Source organism: Argopecten irradians, chromosome 2, assembly GCF_041381155.1.
Source record: "Argopecten irradians isolate NY chromosome 2, Ai_NY, whole genome shotgun sequence".
In the NCBI taxonomy this organism is placed as follows: domain Eukaryota; kingdom Metazoa; phylum Mollusca; class Bivalvia; order Pectinida; family Pectinidae; genus Argopecten; species Argopecten irradians.
In genome coordinates this window covers 8,941,017-8,959,665 of record NC_091135.1, presented here as the reverse complement: position 1 = coordinate 8,959,665, position 18,649 = coordinate 8,941,017, and the positions used below count along the sequence as shown (strand labels likewise).

The 18,649-nt window shown below is 32.7% G+C and overlaps 1 protein-coding gene across 1 annotated transcript in view; it reads right to left on the bottom strand.

Moving 5' to 3' along the window:
- Positions 1 to 474: 474 nt before the first annotated feature.
- LOC138316419 (neurogenic locus notch homolog protein 1-like) overlaps positions 475 to 18,649 on the bottom strand; it is a 57,482-nt gene continuing 39,307 nt past the window's right edge. The window contains exons 23-49 of the mRNA XM_069258114.1: positions 18,128 to 18,244; positions 17,611 to 17,727; positions 17,103 to 17,219; positions 16,590 to 16,706; positions 16,074 to 16,190; positions 15,562 to 15,678; positions 15,049 to 15,165; positions 14,532 to 14,648; positions 14,015 to 14,131; positions 13,502 to 13,618; positions 12,977 to 13,093; positions 12,458 to 12,574; positions 11,944 to 12,060; positions 11,434 to 11,550; positions 10,921 to 11,037; positions 9,358 to 9,474; positions 8,883 to 8,942; positions 8,299 to 8,415; positions 5,946 to 6,062; positions 5,478 to 5,549; positions 4,919 to 5,035; positions 4,389 to 4,505; positions 3,920 to 3,991; positions 3,361 to 3,477; positions 2,848 to 2,964; positions 658 to 764; positions 475 to 501 (exon numbers count right to left, since the gene is read on the bottom strand). Coding sequence (XP_069114215.1) covers positions 475 to 501; positions 658 to 764; positions 2,848 to 2,964; positions 3,361 to 3,477; positions 3,920 to 3,991; positions 4,389 to 4,505; positions 4,919 to 5,035; positions 5,478 to 5,549; positions 5,946 to 6,062; positions 8,299 to 8,415; positions 8,883 to 8,942; positions 9,358 to 9,474; positions 10,921 to 11,037; positions 11,434 to 11,550; positions 11,944 to 12,060; positions 12,458 to 12,574; positions 12,977 to 13,093; positions 13,502 to 13,618; positions 14,015 to 14,131; positions 14,532 to 14,648; positions 15,049 to 15,165; positions 15,562 to 15,678; positions 16,074 to 16,190; positions 16,590 to 16,706; positions 17,103 to 17,219; positions 17,611 to 17,727; positions 18,128 to 18,244 — 2,912 coding nt within the window. The remainder of the gene's footprint in view (positions 502 to 657; positions 765 to 2,847; positions 2,965 to 3,360; positions 3,478 to 3,919; positions 3,992 to 4,388; positions 4,506 to 4,918; positions 5,036 to 5,477; positions 5,550 to 5,945; positions 6,063 to 8,298; positions 8,416 to 8,882; positions 8,943 to 9,357; positions 9,475 to 10,920; positions 11,038 to 11,433; positions 11,551 to 11,943; positions 12,061 to 12,457; positions 12,575 to 12,976; positions 13,094 to 13,501; positions 13,619 to 14,014; positions 14,132 to 14,531; positions 14,649 to 15,048; positions 15,166 to 15,561; positions 15,679 to 16,073; positions 16,191 to 16,589; positions 16,707 to 17,102; positions 17,220 to 17,610; positions 17,728 to 18,127; positions 18,245 to 18,649) is intronic.

Here is an 18,649-nt window from a genome sequence, read left to right as displayed (position 1 = left end):
CCGTCTTGGCATTTATCACTGCAGTCACATCTGATATTGTTTGGTGTTGAGATCTGAAATCAAACCAATACGTGCTGTATGACTGTTAATTTCCATTGAATAAGGGCGTGGATATAAAGATTAACGGAATCAATACCGTTACATGATATGTACATTCGTTGTGTTAAAACGATAGTTAGTACGAAACCTTTAAAGATCACCTATTGAATATTATTTTTAATTCTTATTTTGAGTGTGCATTTTTTTTACTATTATAAAATATCGCCATACTGAAATTCAGCAATAAACGTTGCTATAGTGAGAAACTCGACATCTAAGCACATATCAAAATGTTTCTAATGCACATTTATGAAATTCGTTGATGCGTTAAAACAATCTGATTATAATATTTATACTTTTCAAAGACAAACATATTAATAATAAGAAAATTCAAAATCAAATGTATACCTCAACTGCATCGAAGGTAAAATGGTACTACCAATCTCTTCTTTTCTTTCTCATCTGTTAGAATTAAAACAAAGGGTATCATATTTTAAGTATTGGACACAACGTGTTATAATGTACGACAATCAGGTAAATACATTACTTTTATTTCTATAGAAATTGCACTTTCAAAGTGGATGTTGCTTAATTAAACATTTCAAGATATATGCTTACCCCTACAAAACCTCCACTATCGTCGCTGCTATCGTCGCTGCTATCGTCGCCGCTATCGTCACTGCTATCATGTTCACTTGACGCCTGACTGGAGCTTGAATGATCGACTGAATCATACCCATTGAATATTTATAATTAATGAATATAGTCATACATTGCATAGTCATATGTTACATACAGCTTGGAAAAATAATATGAAAATAAGGAGATCTTGACCGCTTTACAATTAAAATGACATAAAATATTGTTTTAATTTCGTAAATGGATCTAATTGACTCCAGGTTCATTTGCTACACAAGTTAAGGAATGGTAATGGGAATAGACATGCGTATTTAGTATATCACTTCGCAAAATACTAACATCCGATTGGCTGCACATATATGCACTAGGCCACAATAATGTCCGTGTCCTCTGGCACTAATGAAGAGGTGCGATTTTGAAAATGCGAATCCACTGTAATGTCAGTATTACGAGATAACAGCATAACATTACACTGGATCACGACCGTAAAATGTCGAACAGGGTGATATACAGGGAAAATAAATAAGCTATATTTTTGGATAAGATGGATAACTAGTTATGCTGCCAATATCTATGTAATAGTGATAGTTAGCGACATTCCTTGGCAATAAATTTCAGCAACAGTGTCCTTTCATCCAGACCATAACACATGTATAGTACGTATCAGGTGAACTTGCTCTCATCCACTCTCGGAATGACGAATGTCACGAGAGTGTAGGGGATTAGTATAGCCAGTATTTAAACTCGGATGTTTAATCTGAACGCCACTCGGCAGGAGTTGACGTATGTATTTACCTGATTACCTCACCTGTACCATTAAAATTGGCCTACGGGGATGGGATACATAGATACAAAATTTTATATGAAAATATATTACAAATAATTTATCTTTATGTTAATAAATGTTATCGATAAACACCAAATTGTAAGATAGCAGAATATAATTACTTGAAGGGACGGCGTACGCAACAGGATCGATGACATTTTTTTCTAACATACTGGTGACACTAGTCTTTAATAATGCGAGAAAAGGAAAAAAAATATTATATCAAGCCGAATCAAAGACTTGTCGTGATTTTTTTTTTTTAAATATCGCCTATGAAAATATATATATTATGTTTAATATTTAGATAAGAACATTTCCAACTGATAAGATCAATCAACTTGACTGGTTGAGACATAATATATCACTTACTCGGGTAGCTGCAATATTGTAGCTCAAAAGACTTTTAGACAACATTGGTGTCGTCTTTAGAGCTTCAATTGGTGCCTATTACTGCTAATGGAGCAAAGTAATGATTATGCAAACCATTATTAAACGTTTGTGGGCATTTTATCGTATTTGTTTGACATCGCCAACCTACTAGGCAATAAAACTGAACCACATAAAATATCAAATTCTCATCGAGGCATTATTTTTTTACATAATACATATGAAAGTCTTTCTGAAGGGAATTTATACGGCAAGTCCACAAATTGTTTATTTTGGACAACAATATTATGTGCATTTGTAAATGCATGTATACGCATAAATTAATTGGAAACCTACAAAAACGTATAGAAAACTGTGTCCGAATGACAGAATTCAACTACGACAAATAGGGACCAATTCGTACCCGGCCGAAAGGGTACGTATATTCGTTCTACAAACAAACATGTGAACTCAGAAGAAGTCTTTGAAATGTTCGTCCTTTTAACCCAGGGGGTCAGCGATTGTAAAGAAATAATACCATCTATTGTTGTTGAATAGATGGAGTTATTGAAGAAATACTTATTTTGTTGACATGATACATATGGACATCTTTCTGAATGGTAATTATACGGCAAGTCCACAAATTGTGAATTTGACGTCTTGTGAGCGGTGCGGTAGATATTAAGAATGGTAGTAATGTTTGTTTTGGACAAAAATAATATGTAAATGCATGTATACGCATAAAATAATCGGACACCTATAAAAAAAATATAGAAAACTGTGTCCGAGTGATTTTCGGAGGCACATAGGGACCAATTCGTACCCGGCCGAAAGGTATAGTAGGCCGGGTATGTACATTCGTTCTATTGCTCGGGTTGATAACTCACCGTATAAACCTGAAAATAGGTCGGAAATTGTATTATATCTAAATATCATTGATGGATTATTTTAAATTACATCAAATACAGATGACTAACCAAAAGTGCCACACAAGATTCCGGTATAACCTGATGCACAGTTACAAGAATCAATTCCATTAGTAGTTTCGCACGTGCCACCATTTGAACAGAGGTCAGTACCACCCACATTGCAATCTGCAATTGAAAAGTATACACGATATTAAAGAATAGTGGTTAAACGAGTTTTAAAAACGACAAAATTGTGAATTCAAAGTATGCAACAATTAGCGACTTACCAACAACAATTCTAAAAATTCTCTGACAGGCATAACAATTCCATATTTGATTGATTTGTTCTCTTTTTACATCATTCTATAAAGCATTCATATTGGCATAGTAATGCTATGCTTATGTTTCATTTGGGTTTTTTTTTTGTGTAAACCTCAACTGAAAAAAAGTTATGTAATATTTTTACAGTTTGATATTTTACCCGCCAATAAGATCCGTTTATGAAACCGAAAAATATGAACCTTGAGAATTGAGAGTTCTATACAATCATAACTAAATACGTAAATGAGACAAATGCTTTACCAAAAGTGCTACACAAGATTCCGGTATAACCTGATGCACAGTTACAAGAATCAATTCCATTAGTAGTTTCGCACGTGCCACCATTTGAACAGAGGTCAGTACCACCCACATTGCAATCTGCAATTGAAAAGTATACACAATATTAAAGAATAGTGGTTAAACGAGTTTTAAAAAACGACAAAATTGTGAAATCAAAGTATGCGACAATTAGCGACTTACCAGAACAACAATTCTAAAAATGCTCTGACAGGCATAACAATATCACATTTAATTGATTTGTTCTCTTTTTACATCATTCTATAGAGCTTTCATATTGGCATAGTAATGCTATGTTCATGTTTTGTTTATTTTGTTTTTGTGCAAACCTCAACTGAAAAAAAGTTATGTAATATTTTTACGGTTTGATATTTTACCCGCCAATGAGATCCGTTTATGAAACCGAGGAATTTGAACCTCGAGAATTGAGAGTTCTATACAATCATAACCAAATACGTAAATGAGACAAATGCTTTACCAAAAGTGCCACACAAGATTCCGGTATAACCTTATGCACAGTTACAAGAATCAATTCCATTAGTAGTTTCGCACGTGCCACCATTTGAACAGAGGTCAGTACCACCTACATTGCAATCTGCAATTAATAAGTATACACAATATTAAAGAATAGTGGTTAAATGAGTTTTAAAATCGACAAAATTGTGAAATCAAAGTATGCAACAATTAGCGACTTACCAGAACAACAATTCTAAAAATTCTCTGACAGGCATAACAATTCTACATTTGATTGATTTGTTCACTTTTTACATCATTCTATAAAGCTTTCATATTGACATAGTAATGTTATGTTGATGTTTTGTTTTGGGTTTTTTTTTGTGCAAACCTCAAGTGAAAAAAGTTATGTAATATTTTTATGAATTGATATTTTACCCGCCAATAAGATCCGTTTATGAAACAGAGAAATATGAACCTCGAAAATTGAGAGTTTTATACAATCATAACTAAATACGTAAATGAGACAAATGCTTTACCAAAAGTGCCACACAAGATTCCGGTATAACCTGATGCACAGTTACAAGAATCAATACCATTAGTAGTTTCGCACGTGCCACCATTTGAACAGAGATCAGTACCACCCACATTGCAATCTGCAATTGAAAAGTACACACGATATTAAAGAATAGTGGTTAAACGAGTTTTAAAAACGACAAAATTGTGAAATCAAAGTATGCAACAATTAGCGACTTACCAGAACAACAATTCTAAAAATGCTCTGACAGGCATAACAATTCCACATTTGATTGATTTGTTCTCTTTTTACATCATTCTATAAAACATTCATATTGGCATAGTACTGCTATGTTGATGTTTTTTTTTTTTTTTTTTTTTTTTTTTTTTTTTTTGTGCAAACCTCAACTGAAAAAAAGTTATGTAATATTTTTACGGTTTGATATTTCAACCTGCCAATAAGATCCGTTGATGAAACCGAAAAATATGAACCTCGAGAATTGAGAGTTCTATACCGTCATAACTAAATACGTAAATGAGACAAATGCTTTACCAAAAGTGCCACACAAGATTCCGGTATAACCTGATGCACAGTTACAAGAATCAATTCCATTAGTAGTTTCGCACGTGCCACCATTTGAACAGAGGTCAGTACCACCCACATTGCAATCTGCAATTGAAAAGTATACACAATATTAAAGAATAGTGGTTAAGCGAGTTTTAAAAACGACAAAATTGTGAAATCAAAGTATGCGACAATTAGCGACTTACCAGAACAACAATTCTAAAAATGCTCTGACAGGCATAACAATTCCACATTTAATTGATTTGTTCTCTTTTTACATCATTCTATAGAGCTTTCATATTGGCATAGTAATGCTATGTTCATGTTTTGTTTGTTTTGTTTTTGTGCAAACCTCAACTGAAAAAAAGTTATGTAATATTTTTACGGTTTGATATTTTACCCGCCAATGAGATCCGTTTATGAAACCGAGAAATCTGAACCTCGAGAATTGAGAGTTCTATACAATCATAACTAAATACGTAAATGAGACAAATGCTTTACCAAAAGTGCCACACAAGATTCCGGTATAAACCTAATGCACAGTTACAAGAATCAATTCCATTAGTAGTTTCGCACGTGCCACCATTTGAACAGAGGTCAGTACCACCTACATTGCAATCTGCAATTAATAAGTACACACAATATTAAAGAATAGTGGTTAAACGAGTTTTAAAAACGACAAAATTGTGGACTCAAAGTATGCAACAATTAGCGACTTACCAGAACAACAACAATTCTAAAAATTCTCTGACAGGCATAACAATTCCACATTTGATTGATTTGTTCACTTTTTACATCATTCTATAAAGCTTTCATATTGCAAGGTAATGCTATGTTGGTGTTTTGTTTGGGTTTTTTGTGCAAATCTCAACTGAAAAAAAGTTATGTAATATTTTTATGAATTGATATTTTACCCGCCAATAAGATCCGTTTATGAAACAGAGAAATGTGATCCTCGAAAATTGAGAGTTCTATACCGTCATAACTAAATACGTAAATGAGACAAATGCTTTACCAAAAGTGCCACACAAGATTCCGGTATAACCTGATGCACAGTTACAAGAATCAATTCCATTAGTAGTTTCGCACGTGCCACCATTTGAACAGAGGTCAGTACCACCCACATTGCAATCTGCAATTGAAAAGTATACACGATATTAAAGAATAGTGGTTAAACGAGTTTTAAAAACGACAAAATTGTGAAATCAAAGTATGCGACAATTAGCGACTTACCAGAACAACAATTCTAAAAATGCTCTGACAGGCATAACAATTCCACATTTAATTGATTTGTTCTCTTTTTACATCATTCTATAAAGTTTGGCTAATGCTTTTTACATCATTCTTTATAAAGCCTCGATTCATGCCATTGGCACAGTTAGTAATGAGGTCTATGTCTGCAATGAAAAGTACAACACGATATTAAAGAATAGTGGTAAAACGAGTTTTAAAAACGACAAAATTGTGAAATCAAAGTATGCGACAATTAGCGACTTACCAGAACAACAATTCTAAAAATGCTCTGACAGGCATAACAATTCCACATTTGATTGATTTGTTCACTTTTACATCATTCTATAAAACTTTCATATTGGCATAGTAATGCTATGTTCATGTTTTGTTTTTTTTTTTTTTTTTTTTTTTTTTTGTGCAAACCTCAACTGAAAAAAAGTTATGTAATATTTTTACTGGTTTGATATTTTAACCGCAATGAGATCCGTTTATGAAACCGAGAAAAATTGAACCTCGAGAATTGAGAGTTCTATACAATCATAACTAAATACGTAAATGAGACAAATGCTTTACCAAAAGTGCACACAAGATTCCGGTATAACCTTAATGCACAGTTACAAGAATCAATTCCATTAGTAGTTTCGCACGTGCCACCATTTGAACAGAGGTCAGTACCACCTACATTGCAATCTGCAATTGAAAAGTATACACAATATTAAAGAATAGTGGTTAAACGAGTTTTAAAAACGACAAAATTGTGAAATCAAAGTATGCAACAATTAGCGACTTACCAGAACAACAATTCTAAAAATGCTCTGACAGGCATAAACAATATCACATTTGATTGATTTGTTCACTTTTTACATCATTCTATAGAGCTTTCATATTGGCATAGTAATGCTATGTTGGTGTGTTTTGTTTATTTTTTTTTTGTGCAAACCTCAACTGAAAAAAAGTTATGTAATATTTTTATGAATTGATATTTTACCCGCCAATGAGATCCGTTTATGAAACCGAGGAATTTGAACCTCGAGAATTGAGAGTTCTATATACAATCATAACCAAATACGTAAATGAGACAAATGCTTTACCAAAAGTGCCACACAAGATTCCGGTATAACCTGATGCACAGTTACAAGAATCAATTCCATTAGTAGTTTTCGCACGTGCCACCATTTGAAACAGAGGTCAGTACCACCCACATTGCAATCTGCAATTAAAAGTATACACGATATTAAAGAATAGTGGTTAAACGAGTTTTAAAAACGACAAAATTGTGAAATCAAAGTATGCAACAATTAGCGACTTACCAGAACAACAATTCTAAAAATGCTCTGACAGGCATAACAATTCCACATTTGATTGATTTGTTCTCTTTTTACATCATTCTATAAAGCTTTCATATTGGCATAGTAATGCTATTGTATGAATGTTTTTTTGGGTTTTTTGTGCAAACCTCAACTGAAAAAAAAGTTATGTAATATTTTTATGAACTTTGATATTTTACCCCGCCCAATAAGATCCGTTTATGAAACAGCGAAATATGAACCTCGAGAATTGAGAGTTCTATACAATCATAACTAAATACGTAAATGAGACAAATGCTTTACCAAAAGTGCCACACAAGATTCCGGTATAAACCTGATGCACAGTTACAAGAATCAATTCCATTAGTAGTTTCGCACGTGCCACCATTTGAACAGAGGTCAGTACCACCCCACATTGCAATCTGCAATTGAAAAGTATACACAATATTAAAGAATAGTGGTTAAAACGAGTTTTAAAAAACGACAAAATTGTGAAATCAAAGTATGCGACAATTAGCGACTTACCAGAACAACAATTCTAAAAATGCTCTGACAGGCATAACAATTCCACATTTGATTGATTTGTTCTCTTTTTACATCATTCTATAAAGCTTTCATATTGGCATAGTAATGCTATGTTGATGTTTTGTTTTATTTTTTTTTTTTGTTTTTTTCAAACCTCAATGAAAAAAAAGTTATGTAATATTTTACGGTTTGATATTTTACCCGCCAATAAGATCCGTTTATGAATACGGAAAAATATGAACTTCGAGAATTGAGAGTTCTATACAATCATAACTAAATACGTAAATGAGACAAATGCTTTACCAAAAGTGTCACACAAGATTCCGGTATAACCTGATGCACAGTTACAAGAATCAATTCCATTAGTAGTTTCGCACGTGCCACCATTTGAACAGAGGTCAGTACCACCCACATTGCAATCTGCAATTGAAAAGTATACACGATATTAAAGAATAGTGGTTAAACGAGTTTTAAAAAACGACAAAATTGTGAAATCAAAGTATGCAACAATTAGCGACTTACCAGAACAACAATTCTAAAAATGCTCTGACAGGCATAACAATTCTACATTTGATTGATTTGTTCTCACTTTTACATCATTCTATAAAGCTTTCATATTGGCATAGTAATGCTATGTTGATGTTTTGTTTTTTTTGGGGTTTTTTTTTTTGTGCAAACCTCAACTGAAAAAAAAGTTATGTAATATTTTTATGGTTTTGATATTTTACCCGCCAATAAGATCCGTTTATGAAACAGCGAAATATGAACCTCGAGAATTGAGAGTTCTATACAATCATAACTAAATACGTAAATGAGACAAATGCTTTACCAAAAGTGCCACACAAGATTCCGGTATAACCTGATGCCACAGTTACAAGAATCAATACCATTAGTAGTTTCGCACGTGCCACCATTTGAACAGAGATCAGTACCACCCACATTGCAATCTGCAATTGAAAAGTACACAACGATATTAAAGAATAGTGGTTAAACGAGTTTTAAAAAACGACAAAATTGTGAAATCAAAGTATGCAACAATTAGCGACTTACCAGAACAACAATTCTAAAAATGCTCTGACAGGCATAACAATTCACATTTGATTGATTTGTTCTCTTTTTACATCATTCTATAAAACATTCATATTGCAATAGTAATGCTATGTTGATGTTTTTTTTTTTTTTTTTTTGTTTTTTTTTTTTTGTGCAAACCTCAACTGAAAAAAAGTTATGTAATATTTTTACGGTTTGATATTTCAACCTGCCAATAAGATCCGTTTATAGAAACCGAAAAATCTATGAACCTCGAGAATTGAGAGTTCTATACCGTCATAACTAAATAACGTAATGAGACAAATGCTTTACCAAAAGTGCTACACAAGATTCCGGTATAACCTGATGCACAGTTACAAGAATCAATTCCATTAGTAGTTTTCGCACGTGCCACATTTGAACAGAGGTCAGTACCACCCACATTGCAATCTGCAATGAAAAGTATACACAATATTTTAAGAATAGTGGTTAAAACGAGTTTTTAAAAAATCGACAAAATTGTGAAATCAAAGTATGCGACAATTAGCGACTTACCCCGAACAACAATTCTAAAAAATGCTCTGACAGGCATAACATATCACATTTCATTGATTTGTTCTATCTTTTTACATCATTCTATCGAGCTTTCATATTGGCATAGTAATGCTATGTTCATGTTTTGTTTATTTTGTTTTTGTGCAAACCTCAACTGAAAAAAAAGTTATGGTAATATTTTTTTACGGCTTTGATATTTTACCCGCCTGAGATCCGTTTATGAAACCGAGGAATTTGAACCTCGAGAATTGAGAGTTCTATACAATCATAACCAAATACGTAAATGAGACAAATGCTTTACCAAAAGTGCCACACAAGATTCCGGTATAACCTTAATGCACAGTTACAAGAATCAATTCCATTAGTAGTTTCGCACGTGCCACCATTTGACAGAGGTCAGTACCACCTACATTGCAATCTGCAATTAATAAGTATACACAATATTAAAAGAATAGTGGTTAAATGAGTTTTAAAATCGACAAAATTGTGAAATCAAAGTATGCAACAATTAGCGACTTACCAGAACAACAATTCTAAAAATTCTCTGACAGGCATAAAAATTCTACATTTGATTGATTTGTTCACTTTTTACATCATTCTATAAAGCTTTCATATTGCAAGGTAATGCTATGTTGGTGTTTTGTTTGGGTTTTTTTGTGCAAACCTCAACTGAAAAAAAGTTATGTAATATTTCTATGAATTGATATTTTACCCGCCAATAAGATCCGTTTATGAAACAGAGAAATATGAACCTCGAAAATTGAGAGTTTTATACAATCATAACTAAATACGTAAATGAGACAAATGCTTTACCAAAAGTGCCACACAAGATTCCGGTATAAACCTGATGCACAGTTACAAGAATCAATTCCATTAGTAGTTTCGCACGTGCCACCATTTGAACAGAGGTCAGTACCACCCACATTGCAATCTGCAATTGAAAAGTATACACGATATTAAAGAATAGTGGTTAAAAACGAGTTTTAAAAAACGACAAAATTGTGAAATCAAAGTATGCAACAATTAGCGACTTACCAGAACAACAATTCTAAAAATGCTCTGACAGGCATAACAATTCCACATTTGATTGATTTGTTCTCTTTTTACATCATTCTATAAAACATTTATATTGGCACAGTAATGCTATGTTGATTTTTTGTTTTTTTTTTGTTTGTTTTTTTTGTGCAAACCTCAACTGAAAAAAAAGTTATGTAATATTTTTACGGTTTGATATTTCAACCTGCCAATAAGATCCGTTGATGAAACCGAAAAATATGAACCTCGAGAATTGAGAGTTCTATACCGTCATAACTAAATACGTAAATGAGACAAATGCTTTACCAAAAGTGCCACACAAGATTCCGGTATAACCTGATGCACAGTTACAAGAATCAATTCCATTAGTAGTTTCGCACGTGCCACCATTTGAACAGAGGTCAGTACCACCCACATTGCAATCTGCAATTGAAAAGTATACACAATATTAAAGAATAGTGGTTAAGCGAGTTTTAAAAACGACAAAATTGTGAAATCAAAGTATGCGACAATTAGCGACTTACCAGAACAACAATTCTAAAAATGCTCTGACAGGCATAACAATTCCACATTTAATTGATTTGTTCTCTTTTTACATCATTCTATAGAGCTTTCATATTGGCATAGTAATGCTATGTTCATGTTTTGTTTATTTTGTTTTTGTGCAAACCTCAACTGAAAAAAAGTTATGTAATATTTTTACGGTTTGATATTTTACCCGCCAATGAGATCCGTTTATGAAACCGAGAAATTTGAACCTCGAGAATTGAGAGTTCTATACAATCATAACTAAATACGTAAATGAGACAAATGCTTTACCAAAAGTGCCACACAAGATTCCGGTATAACCTAATGCACAGTTACAAGAATCAATTCCATTAGTAGTTTCGCACGTGCCACCATTTGAACAGAGGTCAGTACCACCTACATTGCAATCTGCAATTAATAAGTACACACAATATTAAAGAATAGTGGTTAAACGAGTTTTAAAAACGACAAAATTGTGGACTCAAAGTATGCAACAATTAGCGACTTACCAGAACAACAATTCTAAAAATTCTCTGACAGGCATAACAATTCCACATTTGATTGATTTGTTCACTTTTTACATCATTCTATAAAGCTTTCATATTGCAAGGTAATGCTATGTTGGTGTTTTGTTTGGGTTTTTTGTGCAAATCTCAACTGAAAAAAAGTTATGTAATATTTTTATGAATTGATATTTTACCCGCCAATAAGATCCGTTTATGAAACAGAGAAATGTGATCCTCGAAAATTGAGAGTTCTATACAATCATAACTAAATACGTAAATGAGACAAATGCTTTACCAAAAGTGCCACACAAGATTCCGGTATAACCTGATGCACAGTTACAAGAATCAATTCCATTAGTAGTTTCGCACGTGCCACCATTTGAACAGAGGTCAGTACCACCCACATTGCAATCTGCAATTGAAAAGTATACACGATATTAAAGAATAGTGGTTAAACGAGTTTTAAAAACGACAAAATTGTGAAATCAAAGTATGCGACAATTAGCGACTTACCAGAACAACAATTCTAAAAATGCTCTGACAGGCATAACAATATCACATTTAATTGATTTGTTCTCTTTTTACATCATTCTATAGAGCTTTCATATTGGCATAGTAATGCTATGTTGATGTTTTATTTGGTTTTTTTTTGTGCAAACTTCAACTGAAAAAAAAGTTATGTAATGTTTTTACTGTTTGACATTTTACCCGTCAATAAGATCCGTTTATAATACGGAAAAATATGAACTTCGAGAATTGAGAGTTCTATACAATCATAACTAAATACGTAAATGAGACAAATGCTTTACCAAAAGTGTCACACAAGATTCCGGTATAACCTGATGCACAGTTACAAGAATCAATTCCATTAGTAGTTTCGCACGTGCCACCATTTGAACAGAGGTCAGTACCACCCACATTGCAATCTGCAATTGAAAAGTATACACGATATTAAAGAATAGTGGTTAAACGAGTTTTAAAAAACGACAAAATTGTGAAATCAAAGTATGCAACAATTAGCGACTTACCAGAACAACAATTCTAAAAATGCTCTGACAGGCATAACAATTCTACATTTGATTGATTTGTTCATCTTTTTACATCATTCTATAAAGCTTTCATATTGGCATAGTAATGTTATGTTGATGTTTTGTTTTGGGTTTTTTTTTTGTGCAAACCTCAAGTGAAAAAAAAGTTATGTAATATTTTTATGAACTGATATTTTACCCGCCAATAAGATCCGTTTATGAAACAGAGAAATATGAACCTCGAGAATTGAGAGTTCTATACAATCATAACTAAATACGTAAATGAGACAAATGCTTTACCAAAAGTGCCACACAAGATTCCGGTATAACCTGATGCACAGTTACAAGAATCAATTCCATTAGTAGTTTCGCACGTGCCACCATTTGAACAGAGATCAGTACCACCCACATTGCAATCTGCAATTGAAAAGTACACACGATATTAAAGAATAGTGGTTAAACGAGTTTTAAAAACGACAAAATTGTGAAATCAAAGTATGCAATAATTAGCGACTTACCAGAACAACAATTCTAAAAATGCTCTGACAGGCATAACAATTCCACATTTGATTGATTTGTTCTCTTTTTACATCATTCTATAGAGCTTTCATATTGGCATAGTAATGCTATGTTGATGTTTTTTTTTTTTTTTTTTTTTTTTTTTTTGTGCAAACCTCAACTGAAAAAAAAGTTATGTAATATTTTTACGGTTTGATATTTCAACCTGCCAATAAGATCCGTTGATGAAACCGAAAAATATGAACCTCGAGAATTGAGAGTTCTATACCGTCATAACTAAATACGTAAATGAGACAAATGCTTTACCAAAAGTGCCACACAAGATTCCGGTATAACCTGATGCACAGTTACAAGAATCAATTCCATTAGTAGTTTCGCACGTGCCACCATTTGAACAGAGGTCAGTACCACCCACATTGCAATCTGCAATTGAAAAGTATACACAATATTAAAGAATAGTGGTTAAGCGAGTTTTAAAAACGACAAAATTGTGAAATCAAAGTATGCGACAATTAGCGACTTACCAGAACAACAATTCTAAAAATGCTCTGACAGGCATAACAATTCCACATTTAATTGATTTGTTCTCTTTTTACATCATTCTATAGAGCTTTCATATTGGCATAGTAATGCTATGTTCATGTTTTGTTTATTTTGTTTTTGTGCAAACCTCAACTGAAAAAAAGTTATGTAATATTTTTACGGTTTGATATTTTACCCGCCAATGAGATCCGTTTATGAAACCGAGAAATTTGAACCTCGAGAATTGAGAGTTCTATACAATCATAACTAAATACGTAAATGAGACAAATGCTTTACCAAAAGTGCCACACAAGATTCCGGTATAACCTAATGCACAGTTACAAGAATCAATTCCATTAGTAGTTTCGCACGTGCCACCATTTGAACAGAGGTCAGTACCACCCACATTGCAATCTGCAATTGAAAAGTATACACGATATTAAAGAATAGTGGTTAAACGAGTTTTAAAAAACGACAAAATTGTGAAATCAAAGTATGCAACAATTAGCGACTTACCAGAACAACAATTCTAAAAATTCTCTGACAGGCATAACAATTCCACATTTGATTGATTTGTTCTCTTTTTACATCATTCTATAAAGCATTTCATATTGGCATAGTAATGCTATGTTGATGTTTTGTTTGTTTTTTTTTTGTGCAAACCTCAACTGAAAAAAAAGTTATGTAATATTTTTTACTGTTTGATATTTTACCCGCCAATAAGATCCGTTTATGAAAACGAAAAATATGAACCTCGAGAATTGAGAGTTCTATACAATCATAACTAAATACGTAAATGAGACAAATGCTTTACCAAAAGTGCCACACAAGATTCCGGTATAACCTGATGCACAGTTACAAGAATCAATTCCATTAGTAGTTTCGCACGTGCCACCATTTGAACAGAGGTCAGTACCACCCACATTGCAATCTGCAATTGAAAAGTATACACGATATTAAAGAATAGTGGTTAAACGAGTTTTAAAAACGACAAAATTGTGAAATCAAAGTATGCAACAATTAGCGACTTACCAGAACAACAATTCTAAAAATGCTCTGACAGGCATAACAATTCTACATTTGATTGATTTGTTCACTTTTTACATCATTCTATAAAGCTTTCATATTGGCATAGTAATGTTATGTTGATGTTTTGTTTTGTTTTTTTTTTTGTGCAAACCTCAACTGAAAAAAAAGTTATGTAATATTTTTACGGTTTGATATTTCAACCTGCCAATAAGATCCGTTGATGAAACCGAAAAATATGAACCTCGAGAATTGAGAGTTCTATACCGTCATAACTAAATACGTAAATGAGACAAATGCTTTACCAAAAGTGCCACACAAGATTCCGGTATAACCTGATGCACAGTTACAAGAATCAATTCCATTAGTAGTTTCGCACGTGCCACCATTTGAACAGAGGTCAGTACCACCCACATTGCAATCTGCAATTGAAAAGTACACACGATATTAAAGAATAGTGGTTAAACGAGTTTTAAAAACGACAAAATTGTGAAATCAAAGTATGCAACAATTAGCGACTTACCAGAACAACAATTCTAAAAATGCTCTGACAGGCATAACAATTCCACATTTGATTGATTTGTTCTCTTTTTACATCATTCTATAGAGCTTTCATATTGGCATAGTAATGCTATGTTCATGTTTTGTTTATTTTTTTTTTGTGCAAACCTCAACTGAAAAAAAATTATGTAATATTTTTACGGTTTGATATTTTACCCGCCAATGAGATCCGTTTATGAAACCGAGAAATTTGAACCTCGAGAATTGAGAGTTCTATACAATCATAACTAAATACGTAAATGAGACAAATGCTTTACCAAAAGTGCCACACAAGATTCCGGTATAACCTAATGCACAGTTACAAGAATCAATTCCATTAGTAGTTTCGCACGTGCCACCATTTGAACAGAGGTCAGTACCACCCACATTGCAATCTGCAATTGAAAAGTATACACGATATTAAAGAATAGTGGTTAAACGAGTTTTAAAAACGACAAAATTGTGAAATCAAAGTATGCAACAATTAGCGACTTACCAGAACAACAATTCTAAAAATTCTCTGACAGGCATAACAATTCCACATTTGATTGATTTGTTCTCTTTTTACATCATTCTATAAAGCTTTCATATTGCATAGTAATGCTATGTTGGTGTTTTGTTTGGGTTTTTTTGTGCAAACCTCAACTGAAAAAAAAGTTATGTAATATTTTTATGAATTGATATTTTACCCGCCAATAAGATCCGTTTATGAAACAGAGAAATATGAACCTCGAGAATTGAGAGTTCTATACAATCATAACTAAATACGTAAATGAGACAAATGCTTTACCAAAAGTGCCACACAAGATTCCGGTATAACCTGATGCACAGTTACAAGAATCAATTCCATTAGTAGTTTCGCACGTGCCACCATTTGAACAGAGGTCAGTACCACCCACATTGCAATCTGCAATTGAAAAGTATACACGATATTAAAGAATAGTGGTTAAACGAGTTTTAAAAACGACAAAATTGTGAAATCAAAGTATGCGACAATTAGCGACTTACCAGAACAACAATTCTAAAAATGCTCTGACAGGCATAACAATTCCACATTTGATTGATTTGTTCTCTTTTTACATCATTCTATAAAGCATTCATATTGGCATAGTAATGCTATGTTGATGTTTTTGTTTGGGTTTTTTTGTGCAAACCTCAACTGAAAAAAAAGTTATGTAATATTTTTATGAATTTGATATTTTACCCGCCAATAAGATCCGTTTATGAAACGGAGAAAATATGAACTTCGAGAATTGAGAGTTCTATACAATCATAACTAAATACGTAAATGAGACAAATGCTTTACCAAAAGTGCCACACAATATTCCGGTATAACCTGATGCACAGTTACAAGAATCAATTCCATTAGTAGTTTCGCACGTGCCACCATTTGAACAGAGGTCAGTACCACCCACATTGCAATCTGCAATTGAAAAGTATACACGATATTAAAGAATAGTGGTTAAACGAGTTTTAAAAACGACAAAATTGTGAAATCAAAGTATGCAACAATTAGCGACTTACCAGAACAACAATTCTAAAAATGCTCTGACAGGCATAACAATTCCACATTTGATTGATTTGTTCTCTTTTTACATCATTCTATAAAGCATTCATATTGGCATAGTAATGCTATGTTGATGTTTTTTTTTGTTTTTTTTTGTGCAAACCTCAATGAAAAAAAAGTTATGTAATATTTTTACAGTTTGATATTTTACCCGCCAATAAGATCCGTTTATGAAACCGAGAAATATGAACCTCGAGAATTGAGAGTTCTATACAATCATAACTAAATACGTAAATGAGACAAATGCTTTACCAAAAGTGCCACACAAGATTCCGGTATAACCTGATGCACAGTTACAAGAATCAATTCCATTAGTAGTTTCGCACGTGCCACCATTTGAACAGAGGTCAGTACCACCCACATTGCAATCTGCAATTGAAAAGTATACACGATATTAAAGAATAGTGGTTAAACGAGTTTTAAAAACGACAAAATTGTGAAATCAAAGTATGCAATAATTAGCGACTTACCAGAACAACAATTCTAAAAATGCTCTGACAGGCATAACAATTCCACATTTGATTGATTTGTTCTCTTTTTACATCATTCTATAAAACATTCATATTGGCATAGTAATGCTATGTTGATGTTTTGTTTTTTTGTGCAAACCTCAACTGAAAAAAAAGTTATGTAATATTTTTACGGTTTGATATTTCCACCTGCCAATAAGATCCGTTTATGAAACCGAAAAATATGAACCTCGAGAATTGAGAGTTCTATACCGTCATAACTAAATACGTAAATGAGACAAATGCTTTACCAAAAGTGCCACACAAGATTCCGGTATAACCTGATGCACAGTTACAAGAATCAATTCCATTAGTAGTTTCGCACGTGCCACCATTTGAACAGAGGTCAGTACCACCCACATTGCAATCTGCAATTGAAAAGTATACACGATATTAAAGAATAGTGGTTAAACGAGTTTTAAAAAACGACAAAATTGTGAAATCAAAGTATGCAACAATTAGCGACTTACCAGAACAACAATTCTAAAAATGCTCTGACAGGCATAACAATTCTACATTTGATTGATTTGTTCACTTTTTACATCATTCTATAAAGCTTTCATATTGGCATAGTAATGTTATGTTGATGTTTTGTTTTGGGTTTTTTTTTGTGCAAACCTCAAGTGAAAAAAAAGTTATGTAATATTTTTATGAACTGATATTTTACCCGCCAATAAGATCCGTTTATGAAACAGAGAAATATGAACCTCGAGAATTGAGAGTTCTATACAATCATAACTAAATACGTAAATGAGACAAATGCTTTACCAAAAGTGCCACACAAGATTCCGGTATAACCTGATGCACAGTTACAAGAATCAATTCCATTAGTAGTTTCGCACGTGCCACCATTTGAACAGAGGTCAGTACCACCCACATTGCAATCTGCAATTGAAAAGTATACACGATATTAAAGAATAGTGGTTAAACGAGTTTTAAAAACGACAAAATTGTGAAATCAAAGTATGCAACAATTAGCGACTTATCAGAACAACAATTCTAAAAATGCTCTGACAGGCATAACAATTCCACATTTGATTGATTTGTTCTCTTTTTACATCATTCTATAAAGCATTCATATTGGCATAGTAATGCTATGTTGATGTTTTTTTTTTTTTTTTTTTTGTGCAAACCTCAATAGAAAAAAGTTATGTAATATTTTTACAGTTTGATATTTTACCCGCCAATAAGATCCGTTTATAAAACCGAGAAATATGAACCTCGAGAATTGAGAGTTCTATACAATCATAACTAAATACGTAAATGAGACAAATGATTTACCAAAGTGCC